General features: G+C 44.9%; 1 protein-coding gene across 3 annotated transcripts in view; it reads left to right on the top strand.

The window, feature by feature from the left end:
• Nucleotides 1-17970, top strand: part of ATRN (attractin) — a 151863-nt gene that overhangs the window by 112962 nt on the left and 20931 nt on the right. For all 3 annotated transcript variants that reach the window (XM_033511471.1, XM_033511472.1, XM_033511473.1), the window contains exons 26-27: nt 5038-5116; nt 17588-17695. In XM_033511471.1, coding sequence (XP_033367362.1) covers nt 5038-5116; nt 17588-17695 — 187 coding nt within the window. The remainder of the gene's footprint in view (nt 1-5037; nt 5117-17587; nt 17696-17970) is intronic.

The raw sequence follows: 17970 nt of genomic DNA on the forward strand, positions 1-17970 counted from the left end.
GTTAATTTCTTCTCAGGAGCTGTTCTAGTGCTGTATTTTGGGTTCAGAATGAGAATAATGTTGATAATACACTGATGCTTTGGGTTTTGCTAAGTTGTGTTTCTCAGAAGTTGGTTGGTTTTTTCTTTCCTCTTGCTGTGCCAGTGAGGAGTTTCTCAAACTGGGAGGGATCACAGCTGGGACAGGTGACCCCAACTGGCCAAGTGGATATTCCAGGGCTCAGAACATCATGCCCAGTATATAAACTGGGGGAGTTACCTGGAAGGGTCTGATCTGCCCAGGGGGGCTGGAATTCTTCAGCAGTTACACTGTGCACCAGTTGTCTGGTTGGGTTTTTTGTTTCTCTTTTTAATATCATTATTATTATTATTTGTTATGTCATTGTACTTTATTTTGTTTTCAATTATTAAACTGTTCTTCTCTCAGCCTACGAATTTTACTTCTGATTCTCGTCCCCACTCCACCAGGGTGGGGAGAAGGGAAGGGAGTTGAGTGACTTTGCAGTGCTTAATTTCCACCTGGGTTTAGGCAATGCCCCTGTTCCCCAGCCCCTCCCCTGCCCCAGCCAAGGTGAGCTGTGGCTTCTTGAGCCTTGTGCCACTTCCAGCAGAAAGATGAGGTCAGGAATCTGCCTCGATGGGCTGCAGGCAGCTGTTTGGCAAGGCCCAGCCAAACACCTCTATGTTTTATATTTGTTCCAATTATTTAAAGGTTTAATGCATCCAGTACTTTAAAATGTGTCCTGTAACTCTCCAGCATTTTAAAATTTACTTGTAAATAGCACTTAAATAGCTTCTAATTCATCAAAATAATTTGGACTGTGTTTCTAGTAATCATGGCAGCGCTTTCTGAAATTATTAAGTGACCTGTGTAAGTTAAAGCACATTAGCAGTGAGGCTGCTGTGCATTTTGGTGTTTAAAGCTGCCATTATTTACAAGCAATTCTGATGTGGAGAAACATTTCACGAGGGTTTAATAATTGGGCCCTAATACACCAGATGGATTTTCTTCTCCCTCCTGCATCACAATAAAGTGCTGATGGAGTTTTCCAGACATTTAAAGATGGAAGTTTGAAAAGCTTTAAGGACACCAGGAGTGGAGAGAGTATTATTTCTGTGGTGACAAGGAGATTAAAGTCCAGAATAAAACCAGACAGTGTGCTTAAATTCAGATTTTTGTGTCAGTGTGGGAATGCCCTGTGGTATTCTGAAGGCTGATCAACTGAGGTTTCATGCATGTGTTGAGGTTAATCTAATGAATAGTTAAGAATGAATTAATAAAGCTATTTGCCAAATAGAATATTGTCCATAAAATATAAATGTATCCCCTCTCTGCATTGCAATATTTGTGCTGTGTAAGCAAAGATTTGTATAACTGCATGGGCCAGTGGAAGCTCTGCTTGGTAGAACCTGACTGAAATGGTTCAGATTTCCCTGGGATGAAAAACTCTCCAGGCTGTTAGGTGGCTCTTGATGGTTCTTTTTCCTTCCAGTCTGTTTTCACACCTGAGTTTGCAGTTTTCCTTTTTTGCTGTTGGAAAAATTTAACTGGTCTCAGTTAATTGGGTGGGTCACAGGGTATAGGAAAATGGAAATCCAGCAGCTGATAGAATCACAAAATAGGTTGGGTTGGAAGGGAGCTTAGAGATGACCTTGTTTCACCCCCTTGCTATGGCAGGGACATCTCCCCCTGTCCCAGAGTACTCCCAGCCCCAGTGTCCAGCCTGGCCTTGGGCACTGCCAGGGATCCAGGGGCTGCTCTGGGCACCTGGGACAGCCCTGCCCACCCTGCCAGGAACAATCCCTGCCCAAATCCCACCCAGCCCTGTCCTCTGGCACTGGGAGCCATTCCCTGTGTCCTGTCCCCAGTCCCTTCCAGCTCTCCTGGAGCCCCTCAGGGCCCTGCAAGGGGCTCTGAGCTCTCCCTGGAGCCATTTGAGATGGGGGAAGCCACAGAGAGAAGAGCTGGGGGAGGAGTGGATTTCCAGGATGAAGGATGCTCTTGGTAGGCTGATATTTTTGGAGAGAAACACGAAGGATAGGGCAAAGCAAATCCTGTAGTGAAATTGTATTTTAAAGTCATTCATGGCTGGCAGAGATGTGTCTGAAGCTGTGGAGGAGAGAGCAGGGCAGAGCAGCAGAGCTTTATCCAGGACTCTGCCGGCCATCGACTCTCACTCCAAACCATTTCCCAGCAGCTGCACACAGCTGTTTCTTTCCATATTTACTAAGTTGCTTTCCCAGAGAAAGTTGGGAAAAAAACCCCTTCTTTAAAGCTACTGATGCTCACATCAGGTCTTTTGACTTATTTCAGGATGGTTTAGGCTGAGTAAATGCAACAATAGATCTTGATTTCGCTCTGCCCCTGGGGCTCTTCCAGCAGGTGATGGACTGCATCAGGCTGTGCCTTTTATTTCTCCCGGAGTGCTTCCAAGGGATGTTAGTTCAAGGGGGAAGATATATTTCCTTAGTGATTTTATAGCTTTTGTGGGTATTTGCTGCCTCCTTGTGACAGTACAAAGATGTATGGTGCTGTTCCTTTGAAATATAAAAGGTACTATGGTGAGTGTTTTAAGAGAAGTTTTTATTAGTCTTTAATTGTTAATTCCTGTGTTTTATCAAGAAAGTCTTGGCTGTGGTGCCAGAAATGGGCAGGAAAGAGAAACCAGTGAAAGACTCTGGAACATGCAGACCTGTGCAGTGTTGTGTTTTGGGAAGGGGTTTTAGTAATAAAGGTGATCCTCTTAGTTCTCCACTCTAGCTTTCTTCTCTGAGGGAGTAAATAATATCTGGGGAGACATATTTACAGTGCCACTGAGAATGTGGCTCCTGGGGACAGGGATTAGCGCTGGCCTAGGCAATGCTGAGTTAATGGTTAGGGTTGGACTCGATGATCTTAAATGTCTTTTCCACCATAAATGTTTCTGTGATTCTATGAAATCAACCCAAAGTAAGAGGTCCAACAGTTTTCAAATTGCTGAGGTCACTTTTTTCCTAAAAATGGGCCATCCTTGCAGCAGTTAAGCATGTTTTTATGTGTGTCCTCCACTTGCTGTGTGTATTTCTGGAGCTGTCTGGTGGATCCATGTGACTGGGATGGATTGTTGTGGAAACGTGGAGACCTCGTGGCTTTGCTGGCTGTGGGTGGCACAATGCAGGTTCATCTGTATCCCTGACCTTCTGAGAAACTCCTTCTGGGGAAACTCCTCTGAAATGGCTAATTTAACAGAGGTGCTTGATATTATTGGCATTTTTGCCATTGCTGGCATTTTTCCTGTGCCCCTTGGACTTCCATCTTTTTTTTCCCCCAAATGAAGGTGTACTGAGGAGGTGAACATGGAGAAGCCATGGAGCAGCTTATCTTGCACATAAACTGCATCTGAAACCATAAAATCATGGAATGGCTTGAGTTGGAGGGGGCCTTAAATCCCACCCCAGCCATGGCAGGGCCAGCTCCCCCTGTCCCAGGAGCTCCAGCCCCAGTGTCCAGCCTGGCCTTGGGCACTGCTGGGATCCAGGGGCTGCTCTGGGCTCCTGGGACAGGACCATGCAAGTCAAACAAGTCTGAACTTCTTAATCTTATATGCTACATGATAGTAAAGCATATTTGTGTGCATAGCTAAGCCTGAAAAGTGTAATCCTGTCCCTGCCTGCCTTTGGGTGTCTGTGCCCGATCCTCGGAGTTTTCACATCCCCGGGCCGTGGGTGGTGAGATGGCAACAAGAACAGTCTCCCTTCCTTCTGCTTTTCTCCGGGAATGTTTCCTGCTGTCTCTCCTGGTGTTTAATTACAGGCATTTCCAAGTCATTGTATCACAGAATCATCCAGGTTGGAAAACCCCTCTGAGCTCAGCGAGTTCAGCACTGCCCAGGCCAGCACTGCCCCATGTCCCCAAGTGCCACATGCACACAGCTTTGAAATCCCTCTGGGGACAGGACGGGGGCTCCTCTCCTGCCCTGGGCACTCCCAAGTCCTGAGCACCTTTTCCAGGAAGGAATTTCCCCAAATATCCACCCTGAGCTGCCCTGAGGCCGTTCCCTCTCCTCCTGTCCCTGTTCCTGGAGCAGATCCCAAATCCCCCCGGCTGTCCCCTCCTGCCAGGGTGCAGAGTGACAACATCTCTGTGCTCCTGTGCAAATTCTCTCTTCCAGAGAAAGCCCTGTTGGAGCATCCAGAGCCCGGTGCTTGCTGGCAGTGATGCACTTGAGCAAATAAGTTGTCTGTTCTGATTAATTTTCCTTTCAGTGGGAACTTTCCTTCAACCTGTCTTTCAATATTGGCTGGAACGTGGGAAGAGTTTGGAGATGTTTTCTGTAGCTCATCAGTGCAGTCCTTGAGGAAAGAGGCTTTCCCTGGGGTTCAGATTTTAATCTTACTTTGTGTGCCTTGAAGTTGCTCATTAGGTATTCAGTGTGGTAAGATCATAACCATCAATATAGTCAATTATTATTATTATTATTACTACTACTAGTACTACTACCACTGTTTTTTGTTATAGCTACTGCCTTGCATTTTCCCTGGAAACTGATATATCCATTCATCCTTTTTTCCCCCTCTTTTGACTGAAAAAAACCAAAATAGATTTGGGGAAATCAAGAAATGCCTGTAGTTCTGTAGCAGCCTGTCTGCTCCACACTCTATCTTATTTTTGTAATTTGAAAAAGAAACAATAATCAATTTTCTCTGCTTCTTTCAAGGCTTTTCTTTTTGGGGTTATCCTCTCCCTTGAAATGCCACTGGAGATAGGCAGTGGAGTAGTGGCTTTTTGAATCTGATTAAATCTTTCAGCCTTGCTGTCATTTAAGGAAGTCAGATAGGGAACTTAGGAACGACATTTTTCCCTGAAAATAACTGTGTCATTCCTCATTTGGTATTAGAAGCACTGAACTGCGCTGGATTATCTTTCTTCAATGTATCTCTAATTATTATAGAGCTTTTCATTTAACTTTGCATTTCCTGGAGTTTTTCAGCCTGCCAGCATGTTATGAGCGAGGACAATAAAATATTATTTTCTGTCTTTTTCCACTTTCTGTTGCAGTTGTTTCCTGTCCTTGCTCCTGGTGGCAGCTGTGGTTTGGAAGATTAAACAAAGTTGCTGGGCATCACGACGGAGAGAGGTGAGAGGATGAAGTGTTGTTCCTTAAATGACTTTTTAATGGTTGTTCTCTCTAGATGCATATTTATTCACATATGCCTCACATTAACCTTAAACTGAAGGCTAAGTTAATTCAGTTAATGCTGCTGTTTAGGCCTTTAGCGTATTTTTGATTACAGTTTCAGTGACAAATTATGTTATTTTAGTGTCCTGATGCTGCAGTTTCTGTGAAGCACCAAAAAGATAGGGGTGAATATACTGAATTCCCAGAACTTCTATTTCTAGACAGCACGAGTACAAAACCACATAAATTAGGAGATTCTGTTTCAAAATAGGAAATAAAAATAGAAACATTAGCTCTTGTGTAATATGTTAAAAAAGTCAAATCCCCATTTTCAAATTAAATCTTATTCAGATATTTTTGGTGGTTGGTTTTTTTCCTCCCTGGAACATTAGGAGTATAAGAAAAAGGTGGGGAAGCCACCCAGGGTGTGGAAATATGTAATTTACTACTTAAAAATGAGAATTTTAGAGCCAAAGTTTTTTTTCCTCTTCACTGACCCATGGTCCAAATGAGCTCCACAGCTTTTTGTGTTTGCATCATGTAAATAACTTTGTGCTTTACACACCCAAAATCTGGTTCCTCCTTCTTTATCCCTGATTTATTTTTGTTCAGTTCCCCATGAACCTGATTTCCTGCACCCAGGGTGAGATGTGGCCAATGGTTGTGCCCTTAGTCCTCGTTTTTCAGCAGAAACGCCCAGGAGTTGTGTTTGTGGAGATGTGCTGGGTGCCAGCAGCCACCAACCACACATTCATGGTGTCTTCTTGGTGTGCTGAAAGCGTGGAATGTGCAGGTGTCAGAGGCTGGGCTGCACCTGGAACTGGTTCTAGGAGCTTTGTCTTGTTTATTATAAATATTATTATAAATCTGTTTATTTCTCTGCAAAATGAGAGAAGCCAGACATTATCTGAGGGAGTCTGTGTGCACTTTCTGTGTGTAGCTATCCACATGTCATCACCTGAGGCCAGGTTCCCTAAGGAACGAGGTGTTTCTTCCCTGCTCTGGGTCTCCAGGGGAGATCTGCCCAATCCTCTGGGTTTTCCTCCCCGTTCTGCTGCTGGGTGAAGCTGCAGACACCCAGCCCTGTCACTGTCCTGTGCAAGAGTGGTTTGTTCCTACACAGGAGCTGATCAAGAGGATTTGGAGGATTAATTTTTACAGTGCTGGAATTCTTCACAAGTCCCTGTTTCCTCTGTATCTTCAGGAATCTGTAGCTGGTTGTACTGCACAGTGCAGTGGTGTGAATAATATGAATTTATTCCATATGAGGAGATCCTCTCTGGAAATAAGGCAGGATGATGTGTGATAACTCTTCTCCTCTTCTTCCTCTTTCTGCTTCAGATATTTCTGCTTCTGCTGCTGAATTCACTGCAGAATGTAATCATTGCTTTTCAAACAGATAACCCTTAATCTTGGAAATAATAGAAGTCTATGAGGTTTTCTGTATTCTCTGGAGGTAGATAAATTTTTACTAGGGCAGCTGGTTTTTTCCTTCTCACTTTCTTGGCAAGAAACGAAGCTGGAGTCAGGATAACATCCCCTGTGGCTCCTGGGGTTCAGTGTTATCTAGGAATGTATCAGGAATATAGACCAAGAAGTAAATACTGTGCTTTGGAGCTCAGTTAAAGTATTTGAGTGGTGGCCTAAGCGAGAAATGTCTCTATAAATGAAGTTACAGTCTGGTGCAGGTTTTAAGGAAAAGAAAAAACTGGAGTATTGGCAATATATTGGCATGTTTCAGTCTAAACTCAATCTACATATGTGGCTGTTTGACAGGCAGTTCATCAGGTGGTGTTTTCCAGGCACATTCCTGTCTTTTGCTGTTATTTATCTTGCTCCCTCTTTTTATCTAGTGACTCTATCTTGTAATTCATGGATCTCTGCTGTTCCATTCATCTTCTGTTAGAAATACTTGTAAATCTTGAGGAAACAGTTTTAAATCTCTGTTGTGCCATAATTACATGTATTAATACAGACTTTATCCAGGAACAAAAGTCTACCCAAGGATTTGTTTTCTCAGATGATTTTATAGCTTGAAGGAGGAGCTTTTTGTACTGATTGTCAGTAAATCCAAGCAAAAGTCTCTGGGACAGTGGAAGGTGTCCCTGGGGTTGGAACTGCAAGATTTTCATGGTCCCTTCCCACACAAACTGTTCCATGATTTTACAAAATGCTGCAGCCCTGAAGGAAGATCCTTCTCTGGTTTGGGCTCTATTTTATATATATATATGTATATTATATATAGCAGTAGTCAGGTTACAATCACCTGTTTCTCATGTATGTAATAACTCTGTAGTAACTCCCCATCTGTGCAGTAACTCTGCTTTTCTCAACTTCCCTGCTCAGCTGCTTGCAAGTGTCCATGTCAGCACTTCAGCCTCCTGGCTGAAGGCTCTGTGGGGTGTGCAGGACAGTGTGTGCTTGTAGGAAAATCAGTTTGGAACACTGAGCTGAAGTTCAAGCCTTGCAGAGTGTAAAACTTGACCTGAAGTAAAAATGGGAATGATTTGTGTCATATCAGGCATTTAGGAGATGGAATTGTAAACTCTGTTTATTCCCTTGCCATTGAGCCCTGTGTTTGAGTATCTTCAGACATCTTAAAAAGGGAAAATAGAAATAAAAAGGCAGCTTTTATAGGAGGCTTAGAATGAGGTGGATGACATCAGGAAATAGGGATAGGAAACCTCTCTGTCTTGCCTGTAGAAAATGACATGTTAAAGGGATCAAGGTGGTAACAGAGAATAATGCACAAAGTATGAGAGTGATGCTAGAATTTTAATATGCTCCTCATCTGTAAGGAATGTTCTGTCCTATTGTTCTGTTTTTGCACCCAAATCCTCTTCTCTTCACCCTCAGTCTTTGTTTCGTTCCCTGGGAGTGAGGAATAGCTCCCTCCAGCAAAGGGAGCGTGGCTGACCCGGGGTGGTGAGGGGCAGCTGGGTCACTCCCTGTGTCTCTTCAGAATGTGCCAAGAGCAGTCACCTACAGATGTAACTAAATTTGTGTGTCTAGAGCTCAATTTCACCCTCAACAAAATTATCTATATTTTGCCTCTTTTCTTGCCAAGACTACCTAAAACTGAATATTTTTACTCTGCAAGTCATGCAGCTATTCAGGATGGGGTTTGTGTATTGATTTACTGCAGGAATTATCCTTCTCCTTCTCAACTTCATTGCTGAAACTTTTTTCCCTCCCAAGTGTATTCAAAACTTGGTAGTGCTTCTATTTCCCCTGGTGTCCTCTGCTGTGACATCCAGGCAGGTGAGCAGGTTCTTGTGTTCTCTACAGCCAGGATGTTCCAAGGGATCTGTGCTGTGGGCTATTTACTGCCCTGCCTTCCTTTCCTTCCCCTTGCTGCTCTCACCTGTTAGTAATTCATTCATCTCTTAGATCTTCTCTCTGGGACTGTGATTAAAGGCATCCCTGGTCAAAGAAAAAGCTCTAAATTTGGAATATTTTCAACTGTAATTCAGGATCTTCATCGTTGTTTATAGTTTTCAGTGTTGTTTTGGACCAGGATCTGCTCCAAAGGATTTGGTATCAAACTTATGTAGAAATATTAAAAGGTCTGGCAACAAATTTCTCCAGATTTGGGCAGTCCCAGGTGCTTTGAAGGGTTTACTGCTGTCCTCTTCAAGCTTCCAGCAGTCATTTGCCACCTAGACCTTCTTGTTCCATAGCACTGATGACAATATTTGGTGTCTGTCAGCAAAAAGAAAATATTGAGCTTGGGTTTGGGGTGGTTTGTAGGGAAAACAAGAATTGGAGGAGTGAGACATCACAGCCAGCAGATGACTGAGGAGGTTGAGTCATGTGGTAAGCACACTAATTTTTCTCGTTACAGGGAAAACATAAACCTGAGTATGTTTTTTTTATGCAGTGAAGGTGGGTTTAATTCCGAGTGTAGCTGTTGCAGGACACTGGGCTGAAGTGATAGTGGCTGTGGTTTTTAAAAGCTGTATGTAAATTTCCATTTCCTGCACTTATGAGTAGTAAAATAAGAGCTCAGTGTTACTATTAGGTGTAAGTAGTTGTTGGAGTGCTGTACCCACACTGCTCTCAACAATGTTTTGGGTGTTGCAAATGGTGGAGAACAACACTGCAAGATTAATTTGTTATCTGGAAGAAGAGTTTAAAGTGTCACAAATTCTTCATTTTCTCCAAGGAAGAACATACTGAGGTTTGGTGATGCAGAAAGGAATCAGAAGATTCATGAGGGGATGAGGATCTTCTAAAGGATCAGCCAAAAGTTTAAACAGTACGTCCCTGCCCAGGGCAGGGGATTGGATCTGGATGAACTTTAGGTCCTTTCTAAACCAAACCAGTCTGTAACACCCAATGTCTGCAACTGGCAGTAAAAACATCAAAACCTGTTCTGTTTTCCTCCCATTTTTAATGGTGAGAATGCCAATAATTTGTGTTTTTAGAAACATGGCTCTCAGAATTGGTGCTTTTGGAAGGACCTTTTCTAGGTCAGTCACACGGTGCAGGTCAGTGACTCGCACTAGGCAGGAGGTCAGATCAAATAATCGTAACTTTCCACTCTCCCTCCATTTAAAATCCATGAATGGGAACCAGCTCACAGTGCCAGGAGGCTTTTTCCAAAATACAAACACTGTGTGCTCCATGTGGCTTTGGTCACCAACTGAAGGAAATTGTAGCAGAAATCAGAGATGCCCTGAAGAGGAAAAACATCCCGAAATGTTAGTGCTGACAAGAGATTGCTGCTTGGGGGGAAATTGATGGTCAGTGTTGTTTGAACACGCTGCTGTCACTTCTGAGCCCAGGGCAGCTCATCTCGGGGAACTTGCAGAGGGCCAGTTCCAGCTGACCACCTGGATCTCTGGTCTCTCATGGGGGACACCACCAGCTGGGCTTGTGCCACTGAGCTCTTGTCACAGCCTCTTCAGTAGAGTTGTTGCTAGAGGAGTAAGTTGGTTTTATATCCCAAAAAACAACTTGGGAACTTGAGCAAAGGTGAAGCTGGAGTATGAGATTAGCTGAAGCTCCAGTGTCATGTTTGGGACACCAACCCATTGGATTGAACCTTCTGTTTGGCAGGGGCTGGAACTGGATGGGCTTTTAGGTCCCTTCCGACCCAAACCAGTCAATGATTCTATGCTTCTATCAAGCCCAGCTGTAGGAGACTTCAACCTTATTTAAAAAAAGCTCATGACTGGTGTACTGAAGCTGCTCTTGTTTCAAACTCCAAGGTCTCTTTGTGATGGTAGGCATCAGCTGTTCGTGTATCTAATTTAGTTATTGGAAAAATCAGGGAGAGATTGTGTAATTATTCCAGAAGAGCTTACTCAGTCAAAGCTTCATTGTGCTCTTGTGTGATTATCAGGTATTGGTGTATAGTTTAGTCTGCATGGACTAGATCCTTCTGGTCTTTTAAAAAGAAATTATCTCATTCTTCTTATTAAAGGTCAGGATTTCTGTGCCCTCCTACTGGGCATGATTATGATGAATAACTTGCTTATCTTAATCAGCCCTGAATTAAGTATCTTCTGTCATTTCAGCATGAGACAACTTCCCAACAGCTTTGCTTTCTGGTTTGTTATAGTTTTGAAGTGTGGAAATGCCTGTTGAGAAGGATTTGAACATTAATTCTCTCCTCCTCTCTCTTTCAACATAGCCTGCAAAGTCAGTTGCAAAAATAATTAGCTAACATTAATATGTGCACTACTCTAGGGGCTTAAAAACTTAATTTTCAGTGATGATGAAAGCATCAGAGAAAATTGTTTGTTGACTTATATGGTAGTTAGTGTAATTGTAGTTAAATACTTAAAATCACTTAGTTCTGGGACATTTGTGGCTCCTCTATATGGAATATTTATGGCTTGTATGTTTATTTTTTGCCGATGCCAGTTTTTATTTTGGAAGGTAGCTCCCTTTCCCCCAAGGTCACCAAACAAATGTACCTACAGCAGGATCTAAATGTTATTTCCAAGAAATGCACAGTGATTCTTCTATGGAGCCAGGCTGGGGGAGCTGGGAATGTTCCCCTGGAGAAGGGGAGGCTCCAGGGAGAGCTCAGAGCCCCTTACAGGGCCCTGAGGGGCTCCAGGAGAGCTGGAAGGGACTGGGGACAGGAGCAGGGAATGGCTCCCAGTGCCAGAGGACAGGGCTGGGTGGGATTTGGGCAGGGATTGTTCCTGGCAGGGTGGGCAGTGCCTGGCACAGGAGCCCAGAGCAGCCCCTGGATCCCTGGCAGTGCCCAAGGCCAGGCTGGACACTGGGGCTGGAGCTCCTGGGACAGTGGGAGCTGTCCTTTCCCATGGCAGGGGCTGGAATTAGATGGTCTTTATGGTCTCCCCCACCCTAAAGCAGTCCATGATCCCATGGGGCCTGAGCAGTGTTGGAGCTGGCCCTGCAGCAGATCCATCAAGCTGCCACTGCCACCAGGGCTGGAACCTTCTCCATGGTCCTGGGACCCCGTGAGGGTGATGTCTCCTTTCCACACCGATTGTCAGCCAGCTGCAGTTTGGGGAGATGTCATTACAGGTGAGTTCTGTCCTCCCAGCTAAGTTAATTGTGCCTGAAAATAGGGTGTTGATAGTTTATGTGCATACAGGAATAGTTATTTGTGCATAAATGGGACATAGTGACTGCTGAATTCAAATGGAGCCCTTGAAGCAAAAGGATTTGCAGGAATAAGCTCAAAATAGCAGTCTGAACAACCCCAACTAGCTCAGCCTTTACTCATAGGTGTTCCATCCCTCTAATCCTCTCCATCTTCTCACATTTCTCCCCTTGCTGTGAGACTGGAGTTGGGACCTGGTGTGGACTCGCTGTGGTTTGTGAGGGCTCTGGTTTTAGGCCAGTGGGGCAGTTCTCCTGTGCAGTGTGCCAGGGCTGTGGCTCACAACACACAGCTCATTTTGGACTCTCCTGGGTTTTAGAGTTGGCTGTGGACAATGTGGAGAACGCAGTGCATGATTTTGCTTGTTCATGACAGTGTTTTCCATGGTGGTACAGAAATCCAGGATCAGAGATCCAGTTCAGCAGGGGCTTGGTCGTGACTGTGGCTTCGAGGCAACATCTAAAATTCATTGCAGCATTGAAGGTTGTCATATAAATATTAAAGGATGACTTCTAATAGTACTTGTCTCATCAGTTTGAGAAGAAATGACCTCAAGCTGTGCCAGGAGTGGTTTAAGGTTGATATAAGGAAGAATTTTTCACAGAAGGAGCTTTCCAGTGCTGGCACAGCTGCCCAGGGCAGTGGTAGAGTCCTCATTCCTGGAGGGATTTAAAAGCCATGCAGATATGACACTTGGGGACATGGCTTAGTGGTGGCCTTGCAGTGCTGGGTCAATGGTTGGACTCAATGGTCTTAGAGGGTTTTCCAGCCTTAATGATTCTGAGATTCTATCAAAGTGAAGGAACATGTAGCTTGCTCTGTTGGAATGTCTTCAACAAATGTTTTTCTCAAACCACATGTATGTCTTCAGAATGCTCAGAGTAGCTGTACTTTTAAAAGGAGCAACCAGTGGGTCCAGAAATATCTGAATTTCAGAAATAACTTAAAAAATTAGAGCTACAGTGGGCAAAAGCCAGTGTTAATCAGAGCATTGCTCTTTTCTGGCTCCCCTTGTTGAAGTTGCCTCCTTTGCCCATGGGCTGGTGTGATGGTACCAGACACACTCCAGCTGCCTGGCCTGGACACATCCTGTCTGCTGGAATCTCCTCCCCGTCCTCTGGGACACTGCTGGCTTTTACTTCCCGTTGAAATGAAAGCTCATTCCTGCCTGCTGCTCACTTAACACACCCATGGGTTTAGGATCATAGAATTCTCTGGCTTGTAAGGGACCTTAAAGCTCATTTTGTTCCCCCCCTGCCATGGCAGGGCACCTTCCTCTCTCCAGGAGCTCCCAGCCTGGCCCTGGACTCTGCCAGGGATCCAGGGGCAGCCACAGCAGCTCTGGGCACCTGGGACAGTGCATCACCACTGTCCTCCTTGAGTGCCTACTGTTTTCCTTCCTGGTGTGTTTTCCTTCTTCTTCTTCTTTAAAAAAAATAAAGAATAAAAAATTGAGACAAATGGCTCATGCAGATACTGGAGTTCCTGATGAGTTCTAGATCGCTGTCTCAATAAGATTGTTTTTAAGGCCATTCTTCATAAGGAGCAAAAAAAATCCAGAATATGTGACTTTCTTCTGGAAAAACCTCTGTTATTACATGGCTGAGAATCTCAGAGCCCCATCCCCAAAGGGATCTGCTGGATCTCTGTGCTCATGAGGCAGCCTCATGAGCAGTTGCTGAGATGGATGTAAGCAGGGTGGTTACAGAGCCTTGTGGCTGCTTTATGGTGGGAATAAAACGTCCAGGCTTTTCCTGTCAGGAAACACGGTACAGGTTATATTAGTCAATTAACCTGGGAACCTGAATAGCTGTTTGTCTTCTCTGTGACAGCCTGCACTACTGCCTACCAAGGCTTTCCTCACTTCCTCAGGAGCTTTTTCTTCCATCGGGAGCACACTCTTCATTTCAGACTGTCCATTACTCAATGTGTGTGAATTAAAAATATTCCTGGTAGGAATCACTTTATTTGAAGGATTCCAGGCCGGGTTGGACTGGGCTTGGAGCAGCCTGGTCTAGTGGAAGGTGGAACATAGCAGGAGGTGGAACAAGATGGTCTTGAAGGTGTCTTCCAACCCAAACCATTCCATAGTTCTGAGATACGGGAAAAAAATCAAACTCAATGCAAATGAAAGTTGTGCACATTCTCACAGTTTGTGGTTATTTAAATATTAAAGGCCAAAGGTCTATTCCAGGACAGGCTTTTTGATGTGATTTCTTTGTAAGGCTGTCAAACATTTTGCCTTTAAAATCCTCTTTGGGCTTAAGTGATTTAAAATATTCCCAGGTTGTCCCATTAATCATGTCATCTGGAAAAGCAGGGTTGGCTTGAAAGAGTATTGAGGTTCATTATTTGAAATCTCCGAAAGCCCATCATTAGGAGTGAGGGAAAGGCAGGTTGTGGAGTGTTTGGATGTTAACAGCTGCTGACTTGTAAAGCTGTGCTTAGCCTCTTGACTGGGGAAAAGTCGCAGTTTCTCCCTTACAGCATCATAAAATCTTTTAATTAAAATTTTGACACACCAAACAAATACTGAAGGATAGATACGTGTTGGAGTTAAACAGGCATGGTGCAAGCCTTGGGGGAGAGAGTGACATTCAAGGAATTCAATGGAATTGTTATAGAACAATTATTTCTTAAATTAATTCTTGCTTTTTAAGGGGAACTTTGAAACATGACTTGTGCTACACCAGAAGCTGGTATTAGGAAAAGAATGTTCCCTTAGGCATTTACTGCTTTGGTTGCCTTCTGGACCTCTGATTTTATCTGGTTTGGGCATTTTTATGCTCAGGTGAGGCCCCACCTGCAGAGCTGCCCCAGGCTGGGCTGATCCCAAAGGAAAGGTGGGAATTGTGTCCCGGAGCCCCTCAGGTCAGGCCCCACCTGCAGAGCTGCCCCAGCCCCGGGGCCAAGAGCAGGAGGACGTGGAGCTGCTGGAGAGAGTCCAGAGGAGGCCCCGGAGCTGCTGCAGGGCTGGAGCCCCTCTGCTCTGGAGCCAGGCTGGGAGAGCTGGGAATGTTCCCCTGGAGAAGGGCAAAATGCAGGGAATGCTGAGAGTCCCTGCAGGGGCTCCAGGAGAGCTGGAGAGGGACTGGGGCCAAGGGCTGCAGGGACAGGAGCCAGGGAATGGCTTCCAGTGCCAGAGGGCAGGGCTGGATGGGATTTGGGCAGGGCTGGGTGGGATTTGGGCAGGAATTGTTCCCTGAGAGGGTGCTGAGGGATGGGGGGCCAGTGGCTGCTCCATTCCTGAAATTGTTCAGGTCCAGGCTGGATGGGGCTTGGAGCACCCAGGGACAGTGGGAGATGTCTCTCTCTGTGGATAATCTTAGGAATCCCTTCCATTCCAAACTATTCTGTGATTCTATATTCTCAGAGCTACTTTTGACTTCAGTAGGAATCATGTTGCCAAATTTCACATTTTCTTTAGTAAAATAACTTCCTTTGAAGAACTAATAGCTTTTAGTTCGTCAGTCTCTTGGACATCTTCATCAGGACAGCTTGTTCATTGATTTTATAGCCATTAAACAAAGCACTTTGCGATAGCTGAAGGGGACAATTACAGGAACAACAACCCAGCAATCTGTTTCACACTTGCTTTCGTCTGCAATCTGCTGGTGTGCTTTAAATACCCGAGCACTCCTCATGTCCTTTTACCCAAGTGTGAGTTACACACACGTTTGCTTACGAACACTCCATTTGTGTGGATTTGTTGGGTTTTTGCTTCGTGACAGTATCTACAATCTGTTCAAAATGCCTTTTTTTCCCTTTTCTTTTTTTCTTTCAAAAATTACGGAAAACTTTATCACATGCCTTTTATGGCAGTAAAATTTTACAGCTTTTTTAGCTAGTCTGAGAGCCACAGAAGCTCACACAAGCCCCAGTCTTATCTGCATCGACCTTTTCTTGCCTTGCCTGCTCCCCCAAGTTACAGACAGTGCTCCAGTGTTGTGCCCTGGACAAGTCTCAGAACTGGAGGTGGTTTGGCAGAGCCCATGAACGGTTCCTGAGGGACAGGCTGTGGTTGGAGACAGACCTGGCTCTCGTGGTGACCCCTGGATCCGTCCTGGAGCCCGTGTTTGGTTCATCTGCAGCTGGCTGAGGGGTCAGGGCCTCCTCAATAGCTGTCCCTGGGTGTCCCTGTGTGTCCCTGGCTGTCCCTGGCTGTCCCTGTGTCTGTCCCTGTGTCTGTCCCTGGCTGTCCCTGGCTGTCCCTGGGTGTCCCTGTGTCTGTCCCTGTCCATCCCTGTGTGTCCCTGGGTGTCCTTGTGTCTGTCCCTGTCCATCCCTGTGTGTCCCTGTCTGTCCCTGTGTCTGTCCCTGTGTCTGTCCCTGTGTCTGTCCCTGGCTGTCCCTGTGTGTCCCTGGGTGTCCCTGTGTCTGTCCCTGTGTCTGTCCCTGTGTCTGTCCCTGGCTGTCCCTGGCTGTCCCTGTGTGTCCCTGTCTGTCCCTGTCTGTCCCTGGCTGTCCCTGTCTGTCCCTGTGTGTCCCTGTGTCTGTCCCTGGGCTCAGGGAGGGGCAGATCAGGGCTGGGCTGTGCCCCAGGCCCAGCAGTGGCACCAGAGCCATGGGCAGGGACAGAGCCCAGGAACAGGGTGGAACTGGATGATCCCAAAGGTCCTTTCCAATCCAAACCATTCTGGGATTCGGTGATTCTGTGAATTCTGTCCAAAAAATGTTGCTGGATAGTAACACCTTCCTCTCACCTTATGCTGTGCTGCATGGGGGATATTTGGGGCACAGTGCATTTTGTGGGGTTTTCCACAGTCCTTTTGAGTGCTGTAAATGATCACTTTGGGCTTGGAGTGTCAGATTGCCCAGAATTAATGGGAAAATGCAGGTGGTAATGGTGGGAATTCTAGAGACCATTTGGTGGTGCCTCAGTCCAGCTTAAAAACAGAGGATAAGTGGTATTGCTGTAACAGGTAGTGATGGTAGGTGTGTAAAGCTGTGTGGGAGCTTTGGGCAGTTTCTGCATTTAAGGTTAAGAGCACTGGGTTTTCTCATGCTGCACAAAGTGTTTATTTTAAATAAATTAAATAAATTAAATAGACAATGAGTTCCATTGGACCCCTCTCTTCAGGAAATCCTGGCTCCCCTTACAGGCCGGGTGGTCACTGTTAGAGATTAATCACTGGAGCCAAAAGGAAAGGTGTCCACAGCTCACCTAAAACCAAAATGCTGTTTCCAGCCCAAAGTGTAGAAAGTGTCCATTTTCTTTGTGTTAAAAAAGGGGAAGCTGCACCGTAATGCTTAGAAGTGCTTAAGAACACAATAAAGAGATGTCTTGTGTCATGAGGGCTTGTGGGGATTTGCCCAGGAAAAGGTTTTTTATTTCAATAAAACATTTTGCAATAAGGACATGTTTGCCATTTTCTGTATTCAGCAAGGAAACAATAAAAAAAGGGGATTATTCAGTAGAAGCCTGACAGCATTTTGCTGGTGCTGTTATAAAAAATAGCAGCTTCATTCTTACAGTAGTTACATACTGCTGCTAGTTTAATTTTAGAATGATTCCCACAAATCCTATGAGTGGGAACCAGACAGATGATGACAAACAACAGCTTAAAAAGTAAATAACTGCTTTATGGAGACTCAGATCATTTTCCCTCCCAGACGTGTCAGGCTCACATTGTGCATTCAGCTTTACTTCCAATAACATGTTAAATTTCAGTAATGTGAATATTTACCAGTATCTGTATTCTTAAGGCCTTAAAAACCCCTGGAGGTTATTTTTCCATATTCACTGATGTCCCTTGTACTGGGCAAAACCTTTTAGATACATTTGTCTCTTGTCTTTGTGTCAGAACAATATGATGATAATATTTTTCTGTTTAATAAATCAGCAACTGCTGCGTGAGATGCAACAGATGGCAAGTCGCCCCTTCGCCTCCATCAACGTTGCCTTAGAAACAGATGAGGAGCCACCAGATCTCATCGGGGGAAGCATAAAGGTGAGAGCTGGACCTTTGGGATGGTCCTCAGCACAATTAACCAGGGATATTTAACACAATCATCCCAAATGCTTTCATTTTTTATATACCTGCGAGAAGCTCCAAGTCCAGGAGCTCCACCATTTTAATTTGCTCTTATCTCTTCAGATATTCACTTACAACATTTGGGCTGGTTCAGATTAAAGTTATGCTGGGTTTGAGGTGTTGGGTTTTCCTTGATAGTTTTTGTGCTTTGAAATAGAGAAGAATTCAGCTTTACACCAGGGAACACTGGG

The sequence above is a fragment of the Parus major genome, unplaced genomic scaffold (genome assembly GCF_001522545.3).
Source record: "Parus major isolate Abel unplaced genomic scaffold, Parus_major1.1 Scaffold257, whole genome shotgun sequence".
NCBI lineage: Eukaryota > Metazoa > Chordata > Aves > Passeriformes > Paridae > Parus > Parus major.